The sequence below is a fragment of the Lutjanus erythropterus genome, chromosome 20, assembly GCF_056507025.1.
Source record: "Lutjanus erythropterus isolate fLutEry1 chromosome 20, fLutEry1.hap2, whole genome shotgun sequence".
Lineage (NCBI taxonomy): Eukaryota > Metazoa > Chordata > Actinopteri > Lutjaniformes > Lutjanidae > Lutjanus > Lutjanus erythropterus.
Genome location: NC_139336.1, coordinates 7001546 through 7029021, shown reverse-complemented (window position 1 = coordinate 7029021; position 27476 = coordinate 7001546). Strand labels below are relative to the sequence as shown.

General features: G+C 41.5%; 1 protein-coding gene across 1 annotated transcript in view; it reads left to right on the top strand.

The window, feature by feature from the left end:
- Positions 1-27476, top strand: part of LOC146308122 (ephrin-A5b-like) — a 98673-nt gene that overhangs the window by 56291 nt on the left and 14906 nt on the right. The window contains exon 2 of the mRNA XM_084745499.1: positions 26270-26562. Within this exon, the coding sequence (XP_084601625.1) occupies positions 26270-26562 (293 nt within the window). The remainder of the gene's footprint in view (positions 1-26269; positions 26563-27476) is intronic.

The following is a 27476-nucleotide window of genomic DNA, read 5'->3' as shown; positions in this document are numbered from 1 at the left end:
AAGTACTGCAGTGACAGGTGTAAAAGTAATTTGTAACTTCTACTCAAAGCTATATTACCAGCCTGGCAAAGCAAATCACCATCACAGGACCCCAGAACTCCAGGGGGCCCTCCCTGAAAGCTCCAGGTTTACTGTGTCAACTGGTTTGGGCTAATTTACTTTATCCCACAAGACATTTTGTTTAGCACAGCACAGTGTCAAATGACATAATACATATTTAAAAAACGTACACACAGAGTGGGAGGAAGGGCGAGTTAGTGGAGTCGTAGTGGCTCATTTTTTGCCCCGGGCCCCCAGCTGGTTAATCTGACCATTCCTCCAGTCTTGTTTGTATGAGTTTTCACCACAGCGCCTCACAAACAGTGTAAAACTGAGGGAAAATAGTAGATTTGATGAATGATAACACTAACAGAAGTCAGAATGTTTAACAGTTAGCTCAGTTAAAAACTGTGTATTTACGTCTACTACTGAGTTATGTTCACTTTGATTTTATTTAAACAGTTTTGTGTAGAATAACATAAAATATGTCCAAATGTTTGTGTCTGTGTGATTATAATAGCTCTGGTGTAGCCGCTCAGAGCCTCCCTGTCCATGTAATTGGCTGTTGTTTTGGAGGGTAAACACTATCTGAGAAGTGTTGAGCCTGTCAAGTGTTCGGTGTGTGCGTTAACGTGCCGAGTGCTGAGTGCAGTGTGTGTGTGTGTGTGTGTGTGTGCTGACTGATGCTGGTTCAGAGTGATTTTAAACTCTGGCCCTCTTACCTAAACTGTCTCTTTCATGCACGCAGACGTTTTCTGTCAGTGGTCGTAGTTCTGAGGGTCAGCCAATCAGCAGAAACACTTAGCGTGTATCACGCCGCCGCCAGTGGCTCAAAGATGTGGCTACATTTATATATTAACCTGAAAAAGTGACTTTATTCCTGAGTTTTAGAGATTATTGCTGTTTTTCATGTGTTCGAGTGTTCTTCTAGAATTCGCTTCCATTTTCAGGGGCACCTTTTGAGATTTTTAATTTGTCATTCACTAATTTAACACTCTGATGGTGGTCTCTGCCTCAGAAATTGCCACAACACCAGCCTTATTAACTAATACTGAAAGAGAAAAGCTTCACAAAGGTTTCAGGCATCAGAGCAACATTTTCGCACCATGAACACAAAATAGTTTCAGTGCTGGTATTTATCAAAATTCATCAATATGCTCAAAATGTCATAATTAATTGCACTGAGCAGGATGGAAATGTGAAGTACACAAAAAGGTTTTGTTAGTTTTATGATGTTCAAGTGGAAGTAAAAAGTTTATGTTCAAAAGATGGGACGTCAAATATCCTCAACAGTAATTTGTGTTTTGTGCTTATAAGCAAAAGTTACCATGCTAACACACTAAACTAAGATGGTGAACATGGTAAACATTACCAGTATGTTAACATAGCATTGCAGGCACGTTACGGTGTGTTGCACTTACCTTGAAAGTCCAATACCAGTTGATAACAACACTTTGCGAGGTATTTTGCGGATACAAAAACCATAGCAACATGGCCACAGGGAGATATGGGACAGTACTGTGTCTATAAAAAGACGTTGTACTTTTTCTACCAGGAGGTTGGAAATTTTCAACTTCTGAGTTTTCTGAGATGCAGCATAAGTATTAACCCGACAGACAATATGGTTTATTACACAGAACCATCTGAGAAGTCGTCATTAGAAACTGTTTGGAAAAGGGCAGGCACTTTCAGAAAAGACTTGGCACATGACTGGATGAACCATCTGACTCTTTCACATCCAACAAGTCGCTTTCATGCTTTTCGCTGTTGTCACACCTAAAACTACACCCGTAGCCGTCAGCTGGCCCTCCAAGGATGGTGATCGGCTGCACTACTTTTGATGGGGACACAAATGGATAACTTGAAGCCTGGTAATGTGGATCTTGTGAATCCAGCTGCCTCACAACATAACATAAGCATAGCCAAATAGAGCTGTTAGCATGTCTGTCAGTTTTGTTTTTTTCTGCAGTTGCTTGAGAGCAAAAAAAAGAAAAAAAATAGATGATGAAGGTAACAAACTTCTCTACAAACATTTAATGACCTCTAAAAAATACTACAGTAGAAAATTTGTACAAACTCTTCTCACAAACACAGAAAAGTAGTTATTTCTTTAGTATTTCTATCAGTAAAATTATCATAAGTGGAAACCTATACTACATCATGATGTGATTCCACTGAAACATTATCACCCATTTATTGAATTGCTGCCACGCCTTGGTCAAATATGGACTCAGCTCCAAAACAGCTCTGCTAATTGCTGCAGAGATCGAACCTGCGGCTGTTTTGATAACCAAATGGTCTCTCCTGCTGCTAATCTGCCCCTCCTCTACGGGTTCCAACACTGAAGGACAGGAAGAATGTACATTAAGGGCCAAAGTACTCAAAGTCGTAAAAAGTAATGACAGCGTCTGCTGATGCTGGCGAGCAGCTACAGTCCAACCGTGTGCCTACAGTCCATTATTTGAAGACGCTGTGTGAGTGGTCGTATCTTTTTACAACGTTCCTAATGGTTATGGATGAAAATGATGGCACACATGATGACGCCGCTCTTTCCACAAGGCGATAATGGCGGTCACATGCCATTTAGGGCGGGAGAGAGAGAGAGAGGTTAGTAATGGCAGTGAAAGGACAGAGGGAGAGGGAGAAAGAGGCAGAGGGTTAGGGGTGGTATTAAAACGATTAGAGATGCAGGGTTAAGATGGCAGCCCGGAGCTCGAGTGGAAGACGAGCAGGCGGAGAGATGAAGAGAGGGATGGTAGTGTAAAATGAGCAGAGAGGAAGGGTTAAGATGGCAGGTCCAGCCCTGCTCCCGCTCTCTCTGTCTCCCCAGGGGGTAGATGAGAGATGAGAATGCCTGTCATTCAGTGAAGGGGAGTATATTTATCCAACCCTCCACCCCACTGTCTCCACCGACTCCCACTAAATATATTTCTATCCCTGTTTGAGCTCATTCCTTTCGTCTTTTTTTCCTCTTTTAAATCTTTTATTTTCAATTTTCTCCCTTCATTTTTTGCTCTTTTTTCACCCTCATATATCCCTTAATTGTCTCTTTGTCGTTGAATATCCTATCCATTCCATTCCAGGCACTGATTTGGTGATTTGCAAGTGTAATGAAATCAATATTACGATATTAATGTGGGTATTTTTCTCATAGTGATATGTGTCACAATGTGGCAAAGGTGTGCACATTCACATATACAACAATATTCAACCAACCTAGGTTTATAACAGTGAACCACCATCAAGAATGTTTTGTTTTTAATCATAGCTTGCACGAAATAGTTTAGTTGGAAACTTTTTAGAATGACAAGAGCTATTTCTACCGCAGAAACTTTCCCCAGGGAGTAGGAACCTTTGCAGGAACGCCATGTGTTTCCACCGCAGGAACCAGGATCTAAATTAAGTTCAAGGGACATTATTTTATCATACATAGACGCCGCATTGACCACTTTGGCTTGTTAACGTCACAGTCGCCTCCATCCTGGACAGGTCAAGATGGGCCTGTGGACAAATAAATGTACATAAGCGGAGGAGCAGTCGTTTATCTGGATAAAAAACAGTATAAAGTTAATTTCTGCCCGGATTTCAATGCATCCTGTTATATTCAAGTGGTTATGAAGAATTTTGTTTTCTTTCCAATTTATTCCAGTATGGTGGTGATGTTGATCTATGATCCACATATATGTCAAGGTTTTTGCCTCCTCAAAAGTCCCTGAACTTTGTGGGTAGGGCTTGCAGCGCTAAACATATCTGACTAGTCAAGCACTCAGCGTTTTGTATCAGCCACCATTGTTGAAAACCTGCAGCTACAAACCAGTTTTTCTTTGTTGTTCATTGTACTTTGACACATCAACATGGAGTTACAGAAAGCACATGACAGATGGACCAATCAGTCCAGGCCTTATTGACCATTTATACTGTGGACAAAAGCTAACATTAGCTACATGCTAACACCAACCGATAATGATCGCTAATTGCCCACAAATATTTAATTCTTCAGGGGACTAATTTCCCTAATCTTTGCAGGTCTTTCATAGTGGAAATGCAAACAGAAATGGGAGGAAGCAGTTTAGTTCCTTGAAAAGTAGTTCCTGGGACTAAAAGTTCTGGGTACTTTGGGTGGAGATGCAGCTTAAATAATGTCGTGTCTGTTTACAGTGCAGCCAAACAAACTATAGGTTGACCGGGTTCATTTTGCCACATAGTTTAGCTAGTGAAGACTTTAAAAAAGTCAACACCAGCTATGCTTCTTTTTCCAAATTCCTGTTGTCTTCTGCATCAGGTTAATAATCCTGAACTGAAGGGCCAGTTCTTTTTATTTCATTCATTCAGCCTGACATAATATGTATTACACTTGTCACCAATTTTAGGCCTTTTTTTTTGCATTTTTTATGGGTGTAACTAGTTGGCCAGCTTGTTACCTACTATAGAAACATTTCATCCCCAACGGTGATCCTGCCTATAAATCTCCATCTACAAATTTAATTGGCTGGTTGCTTAAGTCATTGAATAAATTGGAGAAACTAAAAAAGGAAACAAGGGAATTACAAATATATTGATTGGTTATTGCTTAATGAAAATGCCAGCCACAAATAGTGTCAAAAATGTGGGTTTGATATAATAAACGTCTTAAGGATAAACTTTAAATGACTGTACTAGCTGTTCAAACTAAAATGTAGTTTCTACTACATGTTCAATCTTCTTCCCATTTAAATCAGTTGCGTGAAAACTTCACTTTTCAACCAAACTCAGCCCAGTCCAAAAAGTCACAAGTCACTTGTATCAACATCTCTCTCTCTTTATGTGTTTGGCTCCACAGATGCTCTCTTTAACAGTATTTTTGGCCTCCTTTCACACATTTCATACGCTGTTAGAGCTCTCTGCCGCCTTTGCCAAATCTTGATTTCTCTTTTTTCTTCCGACTCACAAGCAAGGACAGGCGGCGACAGACAGTGTCGCCAGCAACTGTCAGGGAGACGGAGAGGAGTGTTGTTGCGTGTTGCAGTCTGAACAGCAGGCTAGTATCTCCACTCCAATAACAATTACATCAAGTGGTGTGTTAAATGAGGTGGCCCACGGTTCAGCGGCTGGGGCTAATCACTGCAGTCTGCTCCCTAAAACACAGCGATAATGACGGGCAGAGGGGAGGATTCGGTTGCCGCCGAAATGCTTAATTTAACCCAGGCTCGTACTGTACATGTAGAAACACACGCTGTGGCAGTCGGTGAATAGAAAGAAAAAGGAAGTTTCTGACAACTGTCAGAAAATAGATACACATCTGTCTTATGTCTCCTTCCCTTCGGCGAGGTGTGGAGGCGAAGAAGCCGCCTGCTTGTGTTCTCAGAGAGATGGAAGCTGGCCCGCGGTGAGGTGATCTATCAACAGCAGCTCTATCTCTCCTTTATGGCCCACTCCATCATCACATCCAAGCAGTAAATCCTTCCTCAAACTGACATGCAGCTGCTGACATGTGGTTCCTATCTAGTGATTTCACAACTTGCCTGGATTCGGCCGAGGTGGCGCTCATCGTGTTGAGGAACGCCGCTGATAGCTGATCTGGGGGTCAGTTGTGAAGTTCAGATAGCGTCTGGATGTGTGTCAGGTGTTGCAAAACATATGAGGAAGACGTGTCCGTGATGCCTCTTGGATGTGAGTTCAGTCAAACATGTGAAAGGCGTGTTTCTGAATGTGAGTGGGCTCTGTTTGGTTTAATGCTGATCAGCTGTTGGACAGCAGCTGCTGATATTTCTTTTGGCCGGTCGTCCACCCTGTCGGACCGGTTCACTTTGTCCCGGGCCAGATTTCTAGTGCTCTCTGTGGCCTTTCCCTCAGAATAATATGAGCTGTGTCTGCAAAGTGCATGTGCGTGTGGGTGGATGGATTTGTATGTGTGTATTTTTTCTTAACCGTTATTTATCCAGGGAGGTTTTTCTGTTGGAGACGCCCTGCTTTAGTTAGCCACATTACCGCCTTCTGCACTGAAGGCTAATTGCTGCACGCAGTCTTTAGTTCTGAGAAGTGGATTTAGTTTGGATCTGGTTCAAAATGGTAACTCTATTAATGGGTCAGTTAACAAATAACCAAATAACAAAAACCTACCTCTGGTGGTGTGTAGCCATACAGTCAGTTTTGGTTTTATTTCTGCAGTTTATGTGATACCTGTCTCTGAGTTGTCCAACTCCTCCCAAATACAGGGATGATGGAATTTCTGTTGTGAGCCACACTACATTTTATTTATTATCTACTCAAAAGTAGAGCCCAACCAATATATTTCTAGACTGAAATTATCAGCCTGATATTGGCCTATTGGAACTATATTGGTCTATAACTTTATCTGCATTTATTGTCAAATAGAAAACTTTTTTTGACAGAACATAATGCAGATTGTTTTTTTATTTGTTAGCTTTATAGGCACCATATTTGACCCTTTTTCTCAATTAAGGTTTAGTATATACATATACATTTGGCTCTATTTGTGTAATTTTTATTAATACTTAATTCTAATGATTAAAAATACCAGTCAGAGTTTACTGTTTCATTGATCTGATATATATTTGCTAAACTACAAATCTTTGTCACAAGTGATAACCACTTTAGAGGGACCATTGCAAAAAATGTGTGTTTCTGTATATATTCTATTTTATGTATGAAGAATATCAGCCAATGTATTTTTTTGTTGTTGTTGTTACTCCCTATTTTTCCCTCAGCCTCAGAAATCCAGTACTGGTTGATCTTGACTCAAAAGCCAGTAGGTAACTAGGGAAAAAAAAAAAAAAACTTTATGTAAGTTTGGTGAAATGTCCCTTTAAGGTTACAATTTTTTTATCTCATTTTTTTTGTTTGATTTAATTACATACAGTAAAATAAATTAATTCTCTGGCTTTGGTTGGTTGGCTTTGGCCATTTAAAAAAAAATCCTCAGTCCTCATTGAAGCCCTCAGTACAGTTTAGTCTTAATGGTCCTGCCTGAAATCTGGCTTGCGGCTAAACCACACAGTGTTCAGTTACTTTTTCAGTACCAGCACTGTGTTCACATCGTTAATTTAAAAAATAAAAAAGATTTTTCTTTTTTCTTTTTGTCGTGGTATCGTCAGAAGTATCAAGTATCCTTTTTTTGTACTGAAGTTTAAAATTCTGGTCTCATTCCAACTCTAGGCTGAAGGCATTAGTTTGTTGGAGTGTGTTTGTAATTCTTCAAGGATTCAAATGAACAGCCTTTCAATCATAAGTCCAGACCCCCCTAACTTTTTAGCTCCTGCTGCCTGTGTGTGTGTGTGTGTGTGTATGTGTGTGTGTGTGTGTGTGTGTGTGTCTGCAGGTACTGTATATATTCACATGTGCTTGAAATTTTGGAGCACCTTTCAGGTCCATTTATGCTCTGTAGCAGTAGGAAACCGTTTTATATGCATTGAAATTTGCCCACTGGAAGTCCCAAAAGACGGGCCATTACCTCACTGACAGTCCGCCTCGCACGGCGCTGAATATGTGAATGAGGAACATGGCCTCCACCGGCGCTGACACCGGAATGCTACAGCCAGTGTGAATATGAAATACAGCCTCTTAAGGTGGAGTGCGCGAATCTGAGCTCTGGACTTCTAAAGGCGGCGAGTGCGAATCCGAGCCGGGCCTCTCTTAAGGCGGCATGTGCAGATCTGAGATGGTCTACAGTTTGCGAGCTGATGGACGGGACTTTGACAGACATTCTGTGTCAAGGGGAAGGGGCGAGGGGTGTGATGGGGCCCCGCGGGGGGAGATTGAGCGTGCCAGGTGGTACGGCCTGGCGCTGGCATGCGGGGCACTCAGAGGGCGCTTCTATGTTTAGCACTTACATGATGTTACATGTGCTGTTTTTTCTGGGCCTGCTGTGGGACGCAAAGGGGGCAGAGCTGTGCGTGTCCTAAGTGGTTCTCCCACTGTAAAGGCCTTTACAATGGACACTTACGACTTCTTTTATTAGATCTGTAACATTAGTATTAGTTTTACAGAAGTGTTGCACTTATTATAATCCTTCACACTGTAAAACACCATACAGAAATGTTTCAACTATAAATACAGAAATAGTGTTGTGTTTAATCTTTATCATTAACTTAATGAACTGAATGAATGCACTGCTGAGGGTGGAGTGAAGACATCATCAAATTAAGCACCACATTAAAAGACTTAGAAGCATGCATTGTTTGAGTTAAATCTCTGTTTTTAAAAGAAAACAGACATTATGGAAACATGCTGTGTGTCTTGAATGCACAGTCATTGATGGTTTCCATGGTTGAAATACAAACAGTATGGACTACGATGAAAGTTAAGCCGCATTTCCATCGGTAGTTTAGTCCTGTTCAGTTTAGCTCAGTTCAGTTCAGTGCTGTTCAATTTGGCACACGTAATGGTTGTTTTATGTTTCCAGTGGCAAAAGTTGTGCATGGTCCCACCAATAGTTCTGTTTAGTCCAATTCAGTCCAGTCCAGTCCAGTCCAGTCCAGTTCAGTTCAGTCCAGCTCTCTGTTGATGTTCCAAGCAAGTCGAGTTGACAGTGAAAGGTTGAGTTAAAACACTGCAAACCACAAGCTTTTCTCTGTTGTAATAAACATATACAGAGAAAAAAGAAGTCGAAATGTGTGTGCGTACTGTGTGTGTGAGATCGAATGTTAAAAATGTTAAGACTTAGCTGTCAATCTGGCAGTAAATGTACAGTTGCCTATAGGTTACAGCGTGTCCGTTATTAAATGCTACAGATTCTTGAGACTAAGAAAAGCCTTGTCTGTTGTTCTCACACAACTTACATGGTTGTCATGGCTATTACCATATGGAAACAAACAACCCCACCTACATTTAAGAGTCCTGTCTTCGGTAATGCAAAACAGAGGGATTATTTAGGGTTTAGGTGTATGTAGGTATGGGTTTCAAGGGTACCATACAAAAAAGTGTTTGGTTAACATATGGTTGTAGTATCTACTTCAATCCATAACCCCATAAACATCTGTAATTAAACAAAGTTGTAGTTTGTAATGTCGTTGTACCAGTTGTAGTGCAAACTGTAACAATCGTGAATCTGACTGAACACTTGTTGGTTCAACTCAAAATCCCAAGTTAATTTAACTTATTTTCTCAAGTTTAAGTTTTACTCAGTTGGTTTTCATTTTTACAACTTATGTGATGACTTTGAAGCAATTCTCAACTTCAGTTCAGCTTTACTTTTGTTTTTAAGATGTTTACAATGTTTCAGATTGTAAAGTTGGGTTACAAACCCCTTGAGTTTTATATTTCTAAAGATCATAACAACATTTCTTTTCTTCCAAATATACCCAATATATTTCTAGTCATCGCTTCCACATTTTCACTGACCAATAAAAATGCTGTGTCAAACACAGCCCACTACATTGGCACAGTGGGGGTCACCCTCTCACCTGTACCTGCAGCAACATGCCTACGCACATGTAACTGCTTTGCCTTTTATCTGACACAGTACAAAGTGTGCTGGAGATGCTCCAAGCCATATAAGAGTTTGGTTTCCTCTGATCTCTTGTCACTCAGTCGGTGATTTGACAAGAAGTGGTCCATGCTGCATCTCCTGAGAAGTGTTTTTCACCAGGGGAATCTTGAGGGACCACCACGATGTGTGAGTCAGAGTAATCACTGTAATCAAAGACAAATTATAGAGGTAAAAGAACAGAGAAATGTGACAAGTTGTTTAACTACATCTCACAGCAAAGGGACCATCAGAGAAGGGTCTGTAAGTGTTTTAGTAAATGTTGAATTTCAAAAACAATTTGGTTGACTCCACTGATTACCTTTATATATTACAAGTAGCCTGCTGATGCCTTCAGCTACCCACTTTGGGTACGTGACCTTCACCTTTCATGTCATAATGGCCACTTTAGTCTCAAGTCTTTGCACTCAAATTACAAATCAAGTCCCAAGTCTTAAACTTTGAGTTTCAAGTATTAACAAGTCATTCAGCAGATGTAATGCCATTTTAAGAAATGAGCCTTGACTTACTCTTCTTTGTGCAACTTCAAATGTTAAAAAAGTTGGAAGTTGTTTCATCTTTGTCTGTAATTTTAGATCTGTATGTTTTGCATACTGAAATTCATTTTCTGTTGACCACTGTGTAGTTTTTGTTTGTGAAGGAAATAATCGTTTGTATCATTTTCTTCCAACTGGTGCTCAGTAACGTAATGTTAGTTCTTCAGGGTTCTCTCCTACAACTTGACTGGATGCTGTCAGATCGGTTCAAACAAAGTGGATCTGTGCAATAAAGTGTTGACTCATCAATAGCATTAACTTTAGTTGATTCCGGAAATTAATGAAAATGAAATGATTGGTGACACAATATGACTTTTTAAGGAACAGATTTGTCTCAAGTCTTAGTGAAGTCATGAGGCACTGGTGTTAAAGTCCAAGTTGAGTTTCAAGTCTTTTTTGATATTGTTAACTTGAAAGTAATAACTTTTCCCATTGAAATACATACAACAAAAGCATTTCTCATGAGTAACACATCTCTACGCAAATGGACATCAAGGCTTTATTTCTTTTGTGTGTAGGAGTTTGGAAGGCATTGATGTTCTGGGCCTTCATATGTGATACTGGGCCATACAAATAAACTAAGGCTGTCTCAGAGCCAAGTGCACACATCCACAGACACATAAACACACACACAGACGCACACACACATAAACAGACCTCCTAGCTCTTCTACAGGACCTATGGGAGTTTTAAATCAAGGATGTGCTCTTTCCCACTCCCCTCTTTCACATTTTCTCACATCGTTTTGGCTTCTTCTTTCACATTTCTCTCACTAGTCAATCTTTCACTCTTTTACCCCCTCCTCCCCTTCTCTCGCTCTCAAACCTTGAATATAATCCTGTCTCACCCTTTCTTTCTCTCCCCCCCTCGTCTCTTCTCAGAACCATGAACACAACAAATTTTCCGAGCCTGAGTTTTTAGCATTTCACCATCTCCCCGCAGAACGCCTATTACTCAACCGAGTCAGCTCCACCGCACTTTGATGTGTGTGAGACCTCACTGGTGGATAAGTGCTGGTGTTGGTGTGTGTGCGTATGTGTGCATGCAGCGGTGGTGGTGTGTGAGAGCTTTGCAGGCTTGTCATGGGCGGGTGATTGAGTCCAGACGCTGTGGGTTCCTCTCTTCACCGCCAGCCCCTCCCCCCCACCTCTTGGTTGTGGGTTCAGAGTGTGTTGGGCCCGGGGGCGGGCGGGGCCACTGCTCCCTGGGGTGCAGTAAAGTGATAGGGCAGCGCAGGGGGCTCAGATCGCCCCTGGGGAGGGAGGTCAGAGGTCTGACTCTGGGCCCTGCCGGAGCGAGGATCAGGGCCGTGTTAGTCAAGCGCGCTTCAGGTGGGGCCTTCCTGTAGAATTCACTGCTCGCATCTGGGGTTTTTTGTGTGTGTGGAGGGCTTGTGTTACCACACTCATGGGGTCCAAAACCTGAGATCTCACTGTACTTGTGAGGACAGATTGTGTTGTGGGGACCAAAACCTGGGATCCTACCATATTTGTGGGGACGACAGCTGTGGGAACCAAAAACTGGGATCCCACTATACTTGTGGGGACTGACAGCTTTGTGGGGACCAAAATGCTGGACACAAGTTTAAAAGATTTGGTTTTGGAGTTAGGGTTAGGCATGTTATGATGGTTAGGGTTGGGTAAGGTGCTAAGGACTGTACTATGGGCTCCCACGAATACAGTATAACAGTGTGTGTGTGTGTGTTTATGTGTGGGAATGTGAATTTGTCTTGCCTCTGAGTGTTCCCTCTTGTATTCTTTTTTATCTTTTTTCTTTTCTTTTATCTTTTTCCTCTTGAAAAGAGTTGAGGAAATCAGTTCATCAAAGTATAATGTGTGCTTAGAGATATACAGCCCAAATCTACATACATAAATCCACAGTATGTGCGCACATGTGCAGCATCAGATACATAAAACAAACAAAACAAATTAATATTTGAGAAACAAATAACACTTTAATGATCCCCTTCCACTCAAGGATGTGTTTTTCTTTTGTTTATGCCTCCTAAAATGTCTGACCTTAACTATACTGACTTGTATCTGTGCAGTTGCACTATAGGTGTACTGAACTCCACTCTGTTTTTAAATTTTTTTTGTATTATTGTTTTTTTTTTGTTGTTGTGTTGTTTTTTATAATATATTTTAATAAATGAGGACTAATGTAATGATTACATTGAAGTTGGTTTTAAAAAGATAGAAACAAAAAGACAGCACACAATGAAAACAAAGTGATTATGTATTTAAACCTAACAAAATAAGTTTTGCACTTAGAATTTTGCACTTCGCAAAAAATATGAGATTCAGAGAGGCACGCTAGATTTAGTAGGAAACAAATTTGAATGTCAGTTGCTGTCTAATATGCTTTATGTAAACAGAGACACCTGAAAAGTCCAGAGCAAAGACTGTGAGAGTTAGCATTAGCTGTGACAACCACTGCCACTTATAGCTAATAAGCTAACAAACAATCTAAACAAATTAAAGAAGCTAACTACACTTGCCATTTTGATACATCACTAGTGAGTCAGAGATTTAGGTGGACCTTATATCCGAGTTTGGGTCTGACTGAGGCTCACACATATCTCTCTCTGATGTTTCCTCTAATGCTAATGCTAGCCATCTTGATGCACACTGCACACCTTTTCACACTTTTTCCAGTCAAACAAGTGCAAGCAGCAGTAGTGGGCACAGCACAGGGCCAGAGCCAACATTTCTGAAAGTCTGTGACTGAGTCAGTGACGAATTTACACCACTTGGTTGGTTGAGTGTGTGGGGTCTCCTCATTGGCTGTCGCTCTTTCAAAATAAATCACATCCTCGGGAGGTGATGCTTGATGCGAAAGCCCATTTTTGGTGTGTGCTACCTCACGCTGTGTCAAGCATTAACATAAACAACGCATTACAGCGAGGTACAAACAGTCCACCTCCTGTAGGCATCATGAATATCACCATTTCCTGCATCCATTTCTAATTAAAAGCCCTTGTGTCAAATTAAAAGCCCTCTAGTGTTTCATACTGTACATGGTTCACCCATGTAGTCTTGTTTTTATGTGGGAAAGCCATGTTAAACAAAATATTAATTATAGCAGACTTTAAGAAGTGTCTGTGGGGCAACTTTAGCAATAAAAAAACAGCTGCTTGTAGGTGGTCGGGGTGACTTCATGTTTGCTTTTTACAACTTTTCTTGATCCGCTGTTCTTTTACTATTCATGGCTCAAACTCAAATTATACTTTGTTTGCCCATCACCAGCCCATGTCCACAGGGGTGTACACTGACCATGCGCCAACTGCGCATGTGTGAACATGTCCACCTGTACAGACAATGCAGTGTAAACAGAACCACATGTTTGCTGTTCACATCTGTTTGAGTATACCAGGGCCTTTACTTTAAATCTTAAAAGCAGTTGTGCAGCAGGAAGTAACTGAATGCAATATGTTGCAAGGAAACATATAGGATAATTTGCAGCATTTTGGAGATTTTTTGAAAAATAGTAAGTTATTGACAAAAAGAGAAAATCAACTGGAAGAGAATGTGATCCACACGTTATTGCACCTGTGGGAAATAAAATTTTACTTATTTAAAAAAAAAAACAAATATTGGCAATGAACTTTACAGATGCAGAAACTTTCAGAAAATAAACAAGAAGAGGAGGACAGAGACGGGAGAGAGAGGAGGTATCCAGTAAACACAGGAGTGAATGAAGCATTAAGCATTTCATGGGGGTTGAGTCTTTTTTTTGAGAGAGACTTTTTAAACTTCACCTTCCGTCCCTCAGCAGCTCCTGAGATGGACGACAGCGAGGTCAGTCTGTCACCTGGGCTCAGACACTGACCAAACACTGGCTCTCCGGCTGAATAATGGGCTGTCACTAACCCCTGACCTCAGCTCAGAGTCTAAGGTGTCAGATCGATATCAGCCGAGCACAGTGAGCCGCTCATCTGACGGGAGGCATCCTGGGATGTTGAGCCACTCTCGGAGGTTACACTGGCTGTGCGCTCTGCAGGAGTGTCCACATGAAGTGAAATTTAAAAATCATCCACTATATGTGTGTACAGTCATCTGTAGCATCCTGCTCCTCATGTACAGCAGGTGCTGATGGGATATATTTTAGTGGGGTTATTTTAACAGGACCTGCTCGGGGCCTCCTGGAGTTATGTAGCATTAAGGCTGGTAGAGGAGGTGTGTGTGTGTGTTCCTGCGTCTGGGCCCACATTCATACACCTGCAGCTATGAACACTATGTGTTTGTGAAAAGTGCCGATTCTGCGGTTGGAACGTTGTGTTGTTGTAAACTGGCGTCATGGCAACCTGAACAACCATCTTTGGCACAGAGGAGGTTTATGAGTCGCTCTGTCGGCCCCTTGGGGTTTTACACTGACTGAATGACGGAGCCCTGCTGTGTGTGTGTGTGCGTGTGTGTGTGTGTGTGTGTGTGCATGTTTGTGTGCATGTGTGTGTGTTGACTGACACTAACCCCATGCTGCTGGTGCTGCTTTGACCTCCTTGACACCAGAATAGCGTTGTCAGTAATTAACCTGCCACATCCATGTAAGAAGAAGGAGAAGTTCTTGTCTCACACAGTCAGTCAGAAATTTTCATCTTAAAGGGTCAGCTCACTCAATCAATCAAGCGTGATCTGATTGGCTGTCGTGTTTTTGTGGAAATCTGCGCAGTGGTCAGCTGATAATATCAGTCTAATGTGAACCAGCGAGTCACTTATTTCATAGTTGTGGAGTTAATTATGTTTTTGCAAGGACTCTTTGCTTTTTTGCGTTATTCTCCCTCCACTTTTGGTCCAGACTGTTGTTAGTCTGATCTTTGGTGACATTTAAAGCGAACAATCAGGAGACTCGTTTCGTGCTCAGCCTGGGAAAGCTGTGATTTTTCAGCTGCGTTCAGTTTTATTCATTGAACAGCAAGTCAGCTGGACAGGCATGAACGTGAGATTTGTGTGCAGGTTGGCATACAGTTTCTGAAGAAAATAAACTGTGGATGTGAATGCAATGTTGAAAAACTGATGCTTAACTGCATTGCTAGAATCAGAGTTGAATATTAGTATTAAGGATGAAAGATGTGGAACATTTTAGGGTTTGTTGAAAAGCTGAAGCTAAACTGAATTGCCGGCTTTAATTTTTATGATTAGTATAAAAGTCATGGTACATGAAATATGTGGAACACTGTAAGGTTTGAAAATGAATGAATAGATATATTTGAAAAGAGGGAATATTTGAAAGTGTGTCATTTGAAGTGAATCATCAGGAGACTTGATCAGTGTCCAGTTTTATTCAGTGAACAGATCAGTTGTGGAATTTGTTTACAGGTTAGCATACAATCTAATATCTATGCTAAATAATAAAGTTTCCAATAATGAATTAATAATAAATGATTATTTGCTTGTAGGCTATTCAGAGGGACACTCCACTGATTTTACACATGGGGATCAGTTTACTTGTGGTTAGTAATTCTCAGCCTGTGAAAACAGTTGTAGGCTATATCATCTTCTGTGGCTCTGGAGGAGCTTTGGAGAGTCTGAGTAAATAACCAGGGTGATGTCACAGTGATGGCAGAATGATCCTGGACTGGTCTTGAGACTTCTAATCTTCATTATAAATCTGGAGCATGGAGTTTGACAGACATGGACAAGCAGGGGGAGTCTAATTAAAGATACAATTTAGATGCATTATGGGAAATGTAGGATCAAGCCTTTGGATTTTGGAGCTTGAACCATATTACCAGGGACTGACCGAATGTTGGCTACGATTTTCAGCATTTTTACAATTATTTAATTTTTTCTATCCAGTGGCAGATTATATCATATACAATATTGCTGCATTAATGTGTGCCTCACTTAAATGGAGCTTGCTAATACATCATAATTTATTAGTCAATTTATATTTTTGTATTAATAATCTGCAAAGAAACTAGTAACTAAAGTTAACAAATAAGTGAAGTAAAAAGTACAAATACTGCAATTGTATATCAGTTCCAAATATCAGTTATCAGTCCCCTTGATCACTAGTAATTGGTATTGGTATCAGCCCTGAAAAAAGACATATCAGTCAACCCCTACTAGGGACTAAATGTTATTCCCCAAGCTTTATGGGTGGTACTACTGAATCATTGAGTAGCTGTTTAAATTTTTTCAAGGAAATTCCTATTTTCTATAATACTAAAATTAAATTATACAGTAATTTTAAGGAAATTTTATTATGGAAATTATGGACCCCAAAAATACAGTCTTAACTAGAGTGCCTGTGTTTAGAGGACATTTAACATTTTAGAACTTTGGCTGCCTCTTTTAAGTGAAAATATAGAAGGACACTTGTATCTTTCAAAGTGTGGTATCAAATAAATGGTATAGTTTTAGGATCAGCCTTGTTTTTTTTCCACAGTGCACAGTGGCACGCGAGGCACAAAGACAACAGGGCCTCTTTTGCACAGACAGACATTAGAATCTACATGAGGCTTTACATAAGACGTTCTCTGTGTGTGTGGACTCACTTATAGCCTGGCACACAAGCACGTCTGCTCTGAAGGACGAGTTAGCGATTGGCACGGTCGGGACCACCAGGATCCGTAAACAGACCGTCTGTCCGTCCTCTCTCCTTCTTCCTGTCTCTGCTTCCACTCGCTGCAGCCTCTGTTTTAGTTTTTAACTACGCGAGGTGCCTTCCCACCAGCAGCAATGTGTTTTCAATCTGAGGCCAATTATTCACCTCCTCTGGGTTTGTTCCCAGCAGGAAAAAAACACAGAAACAGAGAACTGTCTATACTTTACAGCCTCCATTTTTCCCATCTCTCCGCTGTCAACGCCCAGTCGGACTGAGCCCCCTGGCAGACACATTATGTGTTTAAATGCGCTGTGTGTGTGTGTTTGTGTGTGCGCTGGACAGATGTGTGTATATAATTAGACAACTAAGTAATAATGGCTTTAACTTCCCAGCGGCAAAAAAGCTGAATGATGGGACAGGTGGAGGGAGGGTGATCGAGACCTCCCAACCCTGAGGGCAACGGGACGGACAGACCCCATCTGGTGACATCACATCACATGAGCGGGGCCCGATTACCCCTTTTTGGTCCCATAAAGAGTTCCCCCTAGAGGCTGCAATCAGGAACTGCATGTTTCCACGGCGACAGTCAGTACACATGGTGGGTTTGTGGAGGAGGAAACTGAGGGACTTGATATAGAAGCAACGTGAGGTCTGCAGTTTGTGGTTTGTGTCTTTCAGTGCAGACATTATCACTGCGTGTTTGTGTGTGTGTGTGTGTGTTGGGACAGGAGCTTCATGTGTTCCTGTGGGCTGAAAGCATCTCCTCTTTTCTGTCTTTGTGGAATAACCCTGGGAAGCTGCCCCTTGTCTGACCCAACTGTGTTCATGAGGAAAACAACAGGAGGGCTTTATCCTCCTCTCCTCCTCCTCCTCCCCTCCACTTTCTTCTATACCCTCTTGTTCTGTCTGCATTCTTCTTCTTCCATGTCTTTTTTTTTTTGCTCATCTTCTATGCACTGTCCTCCTCTCTTCTTTCCTATTCTCCTTCCCGCTTCTTGTTTTGTTCATCCACCCATTTTTCATGGCCTCTTCTTGCTATTTTCCTCAAACTTTCTCCTTATTCCTCCAATCTCTTCTCTCCTTCTCCCTCGTACTTTCTTTCCATTTTGCCATTCGTTCATTTGTCTAGTCTGTGTCTCCAAGACATAAATGAGCTCAATTTAAGACCAATATGAGACCGTTTTCTCATACTTCTTAGATTTGGCACCTTTGTCTCGTCTCAGCCCGAGACTAATTTGAGCCCAACTGAAGATCTTAAAATGTTCTTTTGTTGTCTAACAGCACTGATCTTAAATTTGTCTTAAGTAATCAGCTCTGAAACAGATGAGACGTCAAAATAAGAATCACATTTATTTTTCATAAGACAAAGAAAAGGCAATTGTGAGAAACAATTTTCAATTCCTCCTGTCTTCCTCCTCATTTTACTCTCGTCCCATACATTCCTCTGCCTTGTATTCTTGTGTTTTTTATCTTCTCGTCCTCCTTTTCTCTCCTCTTTTTCTCTTTTCTGCTATTTTGTGTTCTCCACTCTTCTACATTCTCACGATTAATATTTTCATGGTTTTGCTCCTCTGCTCTAAACTAACGTCCTCTACACTTCTCTTTAATTCCCATCCCTCTTCTGTTCTCCTCTTTTTGCTCATCTTCTCACTTGTCCCCTGTATTTCTCATTGTCTCCCTCTGCTCTTAGACTCCTACAGAACCTAGAAATTATTTGTTTTCATTGTCTCTAAGAAGAGCCACAACATCATAACTCACTAACTAAGTAACTTTTCTTCAGTTATTCCAGTGGTTCTCAAACCAGGGGTCAGGCTCCAGCGGTGGGGTATAAATCTACTGCAGTTGGGACGTTGATGACCAGGGAAAAAACATGGAGTGAAACTAAGTTCAATGAATATGACTTATGCCGGGAAAATAAATAAACAAGAGTTTTTCCCGATGCTATCACATTGACCTATTTTCACTAAAATTCATGTTGCTGCTGCTTCATTTCCTGGGGGTTGGGGTGACTTTTTGCCAGAAAAAGTTTGACAACCACTGAGTTATGCACTTGGATACCTTTGACAACACTGTGGTCATCTCTGCACTTCTCTGGAAATTTGGTGGCATTAGCAAACATCAGGGGGATTTACACTCTACGGTTTCAAACTTACCTAGATATTTTTGGCTGACAGCGTTCTCCGATGGGATACCACCGTAACATAAGTTACATACCACTCCAAAGGAACTATTGTGTGACTTAAGTGAATCTGAACAACACTGAAGTCACACAATAACACAGACAGAGGTATCGAGGCAGCAATAGACCAGCAACTGCTGTGTTCTGCAGCTTAAAATGACCATTTATGCATAAGAAGTCTGGTTGATGACTCCTACTACCATAATCTACTGTAGGTAATACAGTACCTCGTACAAACTTGTTTCAAAAAATGCAAACTACTCCTTTAACGCCCACATAATATTTGAAAAAATGTATTTCAGAGATAGTATTGCTGGAGTTTTTCGTGTTATTTTTATTCATGCAAACAAAATAAAAGGAAAAGACTAAAAGAATTCAGAATTTCTACCCTGGGATTTAATTTTCTGGGCAGTGTGGAGAGAACTGAAACAAAATTTAGACCCTCAAGTTAGGAATTAAAATAGTAACATTTTTAAAGCATTCACAGCTCTGCAATTTCCTTAATTTTATTTGGATTCACTGAAAATTTCCCAGAAAGAGCTGTGTGATCTTGTACTAAACAGAGCAAATAGAGACAAAGTAGTTGGAGTTTATTGCGTTAAAAGCACTTGTTGATTACTAGAGTTTTAGGATTTCTCTGTTTCTCTCCCTGTCTTTTATTTTTTACACCCTCTCGTCCTCTACATTCCTCCCTTCCTCTCCTCTTTCCCTTTACTAACTCATGCTCTCTCTTCTTCTCTTCTCTTCTTCCCATTAGCTGTCTCTCTCCATACTGGCTGTGCCATAGCTTACCTGTGCCAGGCCACAGAGTGACAATGCCACAACAGAAGGGGATAAAGAAAGCAAACAGGCAGGGGAGCTCAGTGAAAAGAGGGATTAGCCGTAGATGTGTGCTTTGTTAAGAGCTCCAGTTACTGATTCATTGATAAGCCCCTCCAACTGGCCGTGAGTAATTCAGCCAATCAGGGATCATTAATCCCCAAGACAAATGGATTTAGGATTTAGGTGCTTTTATTTTGTTAATGGCTCATTATGACACATTTATAACTGACACTGAACTGCTGAACCGTGCGTTTTGCCATGGTCTGATCGTTCTTTCTGCCTCCTGCTACCAAAACCTCCCTGAACCCTCTATCAGCCTTCACCGCACCCTGCTGCTCAGGAGAACGCCGAAAGGAAAACACAACTGTTGAAATTGCCTCGATCAGCTCTGTGAAGGCTTAATGACTCACTAAATAGCCTCTAACAACAAAGCCATTTAGAAAAACAGATGAATAAATCTCGCTGGTAATGAAAACGAAGAAACCAAAACACTGCTGAAGGTTTAGAGCGCGGTAAATGAATGAAAGTTTCTCACACTTGATTCCAGGCCGTGGTGGGTTTGGGTGGGGGAGTGGGGGGGGTGACGGGTGCTCTCGGAGTCTCGGGGTAGAGACAGTAAAGATCAGAGCCGAGAGCAGCAGGAGAAAGTCTCTGGTCAGCCTCATCAAAAGAAGAAACCAGAAGACACCGAGAGATGAAATGTCATCTATGCGGCCACATCTTGAGTTGGGCTGTGTGTTTATGGCTCTGCGTCTTATCAATATTTCATTTCTGCCACTCAAAAAGCTCCTTATAGCCTCCATCTGGCAAACATCTGGATCATCTGTTGGCCCTCTCGCAGCTCTTGCTGTGCATTTGATCATCTTTTGTAATAAACACCTACAGCCCATATTTTGGATTCGAGTCGTCTCTTTGCGGCATATGTTTGGCCACATTTGACCCCCTTCAGAACTGTGGTCCAAATCCATCTGTGCTGATGTGTGATCATAAATGGATGGCAAAGAAATATGCTTCCATTGAGAAACTGGTCACCCAAACTACATTTGCAGGGAAACAGGGATGCATGTTGTTTCGGGACATGGAGCATTGGCGTGCAATGCCATCCCATTGCACAGTATTGTCTGTTTTGTTCTTTTATGGCAGGAAGTTTTGGACGGGATTCAGACTGCCTTTCCACAATGACCTAAATCTAACTATAAAAGAAGCAATCTGTGTTTGTATGTTTGTCCTTCAAATTTCTAACTGTTTATCCAGTTGACTTCAGGCTTTTTGGGTGTACTTCAGTGTCAGAATTTGGTCCAGTTTTGCCAGATGGGGGTAGTATAACAATAAACTTTACATTTTGGCTTGTAACTTTTGAACGCAAGGTATCAGTGACATGAACAGTCTCAAAGATCAATTTTCTGCCATTTCAAATTTTGCCCAAAATCTGTTTTTTCACTACTTCTACTCTCAAGATTTTTCGAGAATTCTGATATTTCGGACTACTTTTGCTACAAGGTCACTGTGGGCAGGTCTTATATTCTGAAAAATGTCATATCTGTTGAACTCTGTGTGCTGTTGCCACCACATTTGGTGGACATATGCAGTGAGTGATCATAACAAATTTGGTGCCTTAGCGTCTCTGTCCATATGTCTGTATGTATGACTATCCTTTATCTCAAGAAATGTTGAGCCAGTCAATTTCATACTATTGCTGAGTGCACGAGGGAGTGCAGTGTTCGGTGTATGATGAGTGGTTCTCAACAATGCTACAAGCAACACTTCGGGGGCTAAGCAACTGAGTCGATCCGACCAGCCATGCCCTGAAAGTTCATCAGCCAACAGCAGTATAAAAAGTGTAGTCATATCATGAGTGTTGATTCTTTCCTAACTATCATGCTGTGATACTGTCAAATGATTTCAGTGACCAAACATCACATGGTGAAGTCATGATGTGATTTACAGTGTTGCAAGGGCATTAGGACTTTGCCTTGTTGGGTCCAAACTTTAAGACTTTTCAGTTTGATCTGAACCAAAATTACAGGATGACAGTCCAGACCAAACATTTGTATCTTCTGACGAAAAGAGATGGTCTCCGTCCAGATCAAACTGAACCACGGTTCAGTGTGAAAATGTTGTTTTGGGTGGTTTGGACTTTTAGACCAGTTACAGAAGGTTCTGGCAGGCTATGATCAGAATCGGGATAAAGAAAAACAACTCAATAAAATGGAATGACTCATGGTACCATATGGGGACAAGAGCAGACCAAATGTTCAGACTTGATGAAGAGTCAGTTAAAAAAAAAAAAAAAAAAAAAAAAACTGACAAAAAATGACTGACACTTTTCAGAGTGAGCATGCTGTGTCGGATGTGCTGTGCTGGTCCGTGCTCCATGTGTTTTGGCCAGAAGTGTATATTCGCAACCAAAACTAAATGGATCAAATGCATACAACGTAGCAAAAATGCAAACTTTGGTTCAGACTTTCTGATGTGAAAAGGCCGTAAGAGTAACTGTACTTCTGTTTTGGCTAATCACAAATGCATTGCATGCATGAATCAGAAATACTAAATGTGAATCTTGTGTGAACTTGTGTGGAATATGAATTTATCCCTGAAATATTGACGACATAAGAATGCACTGAAGCATTGAGTAGTGATGGTTGTATTGATCTCTATTGAGTGCACAAGTGGAATCCAATCACAAGTGGTCACTGGAGACTCATTCTGAGGTGCTTGTTGATGCTGTCAGGACTAAAACGTTGTCCCCACTCCAGACACAGTCAGGATGTATCATCACTTTCACAAACTTTTTCCCAACCTCTCTTTCACAAAGACATTAGTTTGAAACTCTTCTTAATCCTGACTAATCTGAGCTGTTAGTCCCAGCTCAGGTTTGATTGACAGCTTCAGCCCTGCAAGTGTCAGTGGCTAACATTTAAGGCTTTGTAAAGACACGGCAGGACAAAGCGGGTTGCCCCTCAGTGCCTCTGGCTGAGGACATGATACTGTGGAGCCGGTTAACCCCTGGTAGTCATAATATCAGCAAGAGGCACTGAAACCGAGGCTGGGGGGAGGCCATGCTGTGCCTGCCTGGAGCCAAAGCGCTCAGCTGGCGCTAAAGGGGGGGAAAAAAGAGAAAACTGGGAAAGGAAACAAGGGCTTTGGTTTCACGTTTGGCCAGACTATAATTAGAGAGAGAAAAAGATTAGAATATATTCTGTTAAAAAAGAAAGTTGAGAAAATTCATTACTTCAAGTTTTTAAGGAGTCTGTAATATATTTACTGTAATAAATCATAAAATGACCATGATATGTCATCAGATATTAAGGAAACATGTTAAGTTGAAATTCTTGCTACTCTGACAACAGCGCTGCAGCCGTGGTGTTGTTCTATTTTATTTCCGTTCTGCTCTGTCACTTGTGTTATTGCTTTTCTATTTTACGTTAATTAGACTTCAAATTAATGCTGAATGTTTGCCAAATGAGTAAGTGTCTGTTTATGAGTCGTAAAAAATCATTAACAATCTTGAAGGAGTAGATGTTTATAACGGTTAAATTGAGCAATATGTTAATGGAGTTTGGCGGGCAGTGAGACAGGCAGTCAAAGTTCAGAGTGTGTATTTCTGCAGCAGTGGACTTTTGTTTTCAGCTTTACATTGAAAGACAATTTACAGTTAAACACTTAGTCAACCTACAGTGGAGGATTTGTCGTCACTTGTCATTTTAGTGTTGCATTCGTCTTCCACTCCTGCATTATTTGTGCAACCTGCCTGAACCTCCTCAAGTCTGGGGAGAAGGGGGCAAACTCAATTTAGAAACACAACAAATTCTGTATTTCAAAAACTGTTTTAGAAGCTAGTATTTCTAATCATTTCCTTAAGCTCTGAGGCATCTCATGGTCATTTTATAATTTATTACAATAAATATAATAGGAATTGCTCATTTAAGAATCTGAGTTTGATTCCAAGCTTAAATATTTAGTTGAGCTTTATGAGTTTTCTGAACTTTTTTTTTTTTACAGTGTGGCTACTGATGTCATAAGACACCCACACACTCCACTGTCACGTACACACACACACATCCGCTCGTTTGTGGCTGCTGCAAACCCAGTAGGACGGCTACTAATCCTGCAGCACATTTACAATCTGTGTAATGACAACCTGATACCCCCAGCAGGCCACAGCCGACGCACACCTCCCTTTATGCTGCTCACGCCTCCCGAAGCCCCGACATGTACGCGTCAGTGCCAACAGCTGCACCTCACCCCCACCACCACCACCCTCTCTCCCTGTCTCACCTGGCCTCACATCAGCTGACTGCTGCTTCCCTTCCCAGCTCCAGCAGGAGAGCGAGAGTAGGTGTAATATCTGATCTGTGGGGCAGCCAGGCCCGCTGGACACGTCAGGGTGCAACCCCCTGGCGAGTTCACCCGTATCGGATCATCAGCCTGCTGCATGCTCCAACACGGTCTCTGGCCTGTCTCCCCTGACGGCCCTCGCTGTGTCAATGAACAGAGGTGGAGTATTGAAGACATCCGCAGTATGTCAGTGATACTGAACCGCGGGCCATTAGCAGCTATGGAGACACAAGCAGCCGGCTGTCCAAGCCTAATCTGTCTCCGCTAAAAGCCTCACAAATGCAACCTTATACGGCGCCTATGGGAATATGTGTTTCCAATCACTCTGCTCTGGAATGAATACCTGGCATATCTCGCCGCTGCACTTTTTCCCCTTTTCTCTTGTCCGCTCAGTTTACAGTAAACACCAGGCGAGAAATCGAGGGGGTGTTTCAAGGCGAGGGCTTGAGAACAGGCCTCATTTTCCCAGACTCGGAGATTCCACAAGGGGCTCCTACATCAAGCTGTCATATTGGGCTAATGAAAATCTCATTCTACAGAGGGATCCTCTTAAAGCTGCTAAAGACACATGCTAACCAGGGGATTAGCCCTGTAACGCTAGGGGACTTTAATTTCAGCACCAGCATAAGTCATCGCTGCTGAGCACCAACATTGATATATGGCTTAGGACTGACTAGCGTGTGTCGTGAGAGGCTTCTGCCAGGGCGGGTGTGTTGCGGGGGGATTGGGGTGAGTCTGAAGATGATCGAGACTGACGTGATGAGATCCTGTAAACAAAACCAGAGGAGCCTGGATGCGTCTCTCATAGTCCGGCCTCAGTTTCCGAACTTTTTCTTCAGCTGCGGCCTCAGCTCTTGTCATCAGGTGTTGGAGTGCTCATAACTCTTTGGAGAACGCATCATCAAGGACGCATGATGGCTAGAGACTCCCCGAACAAATCAACAGTAACTATCTTCCCATTTAAACAGCTGCCACCATTGTACCCTTGAGCAAAGCACTGCTTCAGGGGATCTAAGTGTTAAATGTGGAGAAAACACAAAGCAGGCTGCTGCAGAGAGAGCGTGCACGCTCAGCTCTTTTTCACTGGGTAAATAAATAAAGGTCAGGACCAGTGATCACATGATCCTATATGATGGTCTTGAGGGAATAATGTATGCATGTAAACATGTAGAACAATCACCTCACCAATAATATATAGATTAATCATGTTACTGTTATTGCTGACGTGAGGAAAACTTCCCACAGTGTGGATTATAAACACAGTTAAATTCAGTCATGTAAGCACAAGTGGTCACATGCTTCTCTGGTGTAAATGCAAACATGACTTCATTAATGTACCTTTCAGAGCTGCAAATTTAAAGGTGCAATATGCAGAGATGTATTGGCAGAATACAGCAGAAATTGATTATGACAAGTATGTTTTCATTTGTGGGAGGGGGGCTGGGGGGTTAAACGTAGAATGGCCTGTTTATATCCACAGAGGGTGCAGCTGCCATGTTTTTACAGTAGCTCAGAACAGACACACCAAACACTGGTACTAGATAACAGTCTTTGACATTTTGTAAGAGTTTTGTGGAGGATGAGGCAAGCAATATTCAATTGATTGCAATCCACAACATCACTGCTAGATGTCACTAAATCCAAAGTACTAGTCTTTTAAAGGTGTCCTGCTTATTTTCAGTATTACTCTCCAAAATGCATTACTAGTCGTCAAAAGCTCCCTCCTGTCACCTTTAAGTGTTGGAAATAAGTACCTGACTTTAGCTGTGTTTCCACCCAACGTATCTGGAACTTCTAGTCCCAGGAACTGCTTTTCAAGAAACTAGAAGGTGCCTTCAGCCTGATCTTGTCAGCGTATCCACCGCAGTCTAAAGACCCTGAAAATTAGGCAAATTAGCCCGCTGATTTAGGAAAACGGGACTGTTGTTTTTACATCCCATTTGCATGCAGCTATTCGATATAAGACCTGCACTTTGTTGTAGTATGCTTTCTTTTGTAACTCTGTGTTGATATGCACATTGAATAACAAACTGTTTTACAGCTATGGATTAAAAAAAATTGGCTGAAATAAAATGCGACCTCGACCAATCAGAAATGGTCAGTCCTGCAAGCCCCACCCCCAAAGTTCCTGTACCTTTGGAAGGTACTATCCCATGAGTGAAGATTTAACTATAAAGACTTTGCATTAAAGTACCTGAAAGACTTGCAAATGACTTGTAATTTGCTCATGAAGGTTTGACACTTGCCCTACCATTGGTATTTTCACGCAGCTTTGAAACCACTTGCTATATATTCAAATTTCTCTTTTCTTTCTCTTTCTTCTAGGTTTTACCGGGGCGATTACCACATCGACGTCTGCATCAACGACTACCTTGATGTGTACTGTCCGCACTACGTCGGGCCGGTCTCCGACGAGCGGGCTGAGCGCTACATCCTCTACATGGTGAACTACGACGGCTACAGCTCCTGCGACCACACCGCCAAGGGCTTCAAACGCTGGGAGTGCAACAGGCCTCTGTCGCCGAACGGACCGCTGAAGTTCTCTGAGAAGTTCCAGCTCTTCACTCCGTTCTCCTTAGGCTTCGAATTCCGCCCTGGCAGAGAGTATTATTATATCTGTGAGTATGATCTTACCTTGATGTGTTATTTACACAAATGATTGTACTTTTGATACAGACAGGAATTTGTCCATACTGCTTAGCCTCTGAAAGTTGGCCATGAATATTTAGTTAGATTTGTGGTTTTTGATCAGATAATTAGTCATTTAAATCAACATTTTGCAAATTTTCTTATTTTGGAAAAGTTATTGGACAGCTTTTTGTGTTAAAAAAGTTATCATTTGACAATTTTGGCTTTTCTAGTTAAATGAAAAATATTTTTTCTCATATATAGCAAAGTAAGGTTCCCTCAAAAGTATTGTTCTGGTGTCAATACTGAAACGTGGGTATCCCATCAAAAGTAGTATAGAGAGATTTACAGTGACACCCAGCTTTAACTGGAAGTTTCATCACAATATTGATGTGAACATATAAATTTTATCTTGGAATCTTACGAAAAGACATTACCAATGTTTGTGTTTTATTTTGCAATACCTTGGATTGAGGGCCAAGCCAAAATACAAGCCAGAGGGAGCAAAACATCTCTACTGTTGAGGTCGCTTCTGAAGTGTCTTTTGTTTCTGACTGGCTGAGCTCAGCTTTCTGCTCCTCGTGAGAAGACACAGCAAAACAAACAGCTGGGAAGTCGTGTTTTCATAAGTGAAGTCAGTGCCCTGCAGGGCCAGAAGAGAGGGACTAAATGAGATACAGTGCACTCCACGGTAGATTTTCGGTATTTAGGTAACATCGGTCAGAGGAACTTTATAGTTAGCAGGAACCAGTAGTGAGAAGTGCAAGAGTCAGTGAAAAGAGAGCACAACCTTGGCATTGCAACAAAGTACATAATAAGATATCAAATCCAAGGAGACTCTACAGGGTAGGGGAAGTATGGGGAACGTTTCTCCATACTTTTACAGAGTTGGTTCAGCTTATCA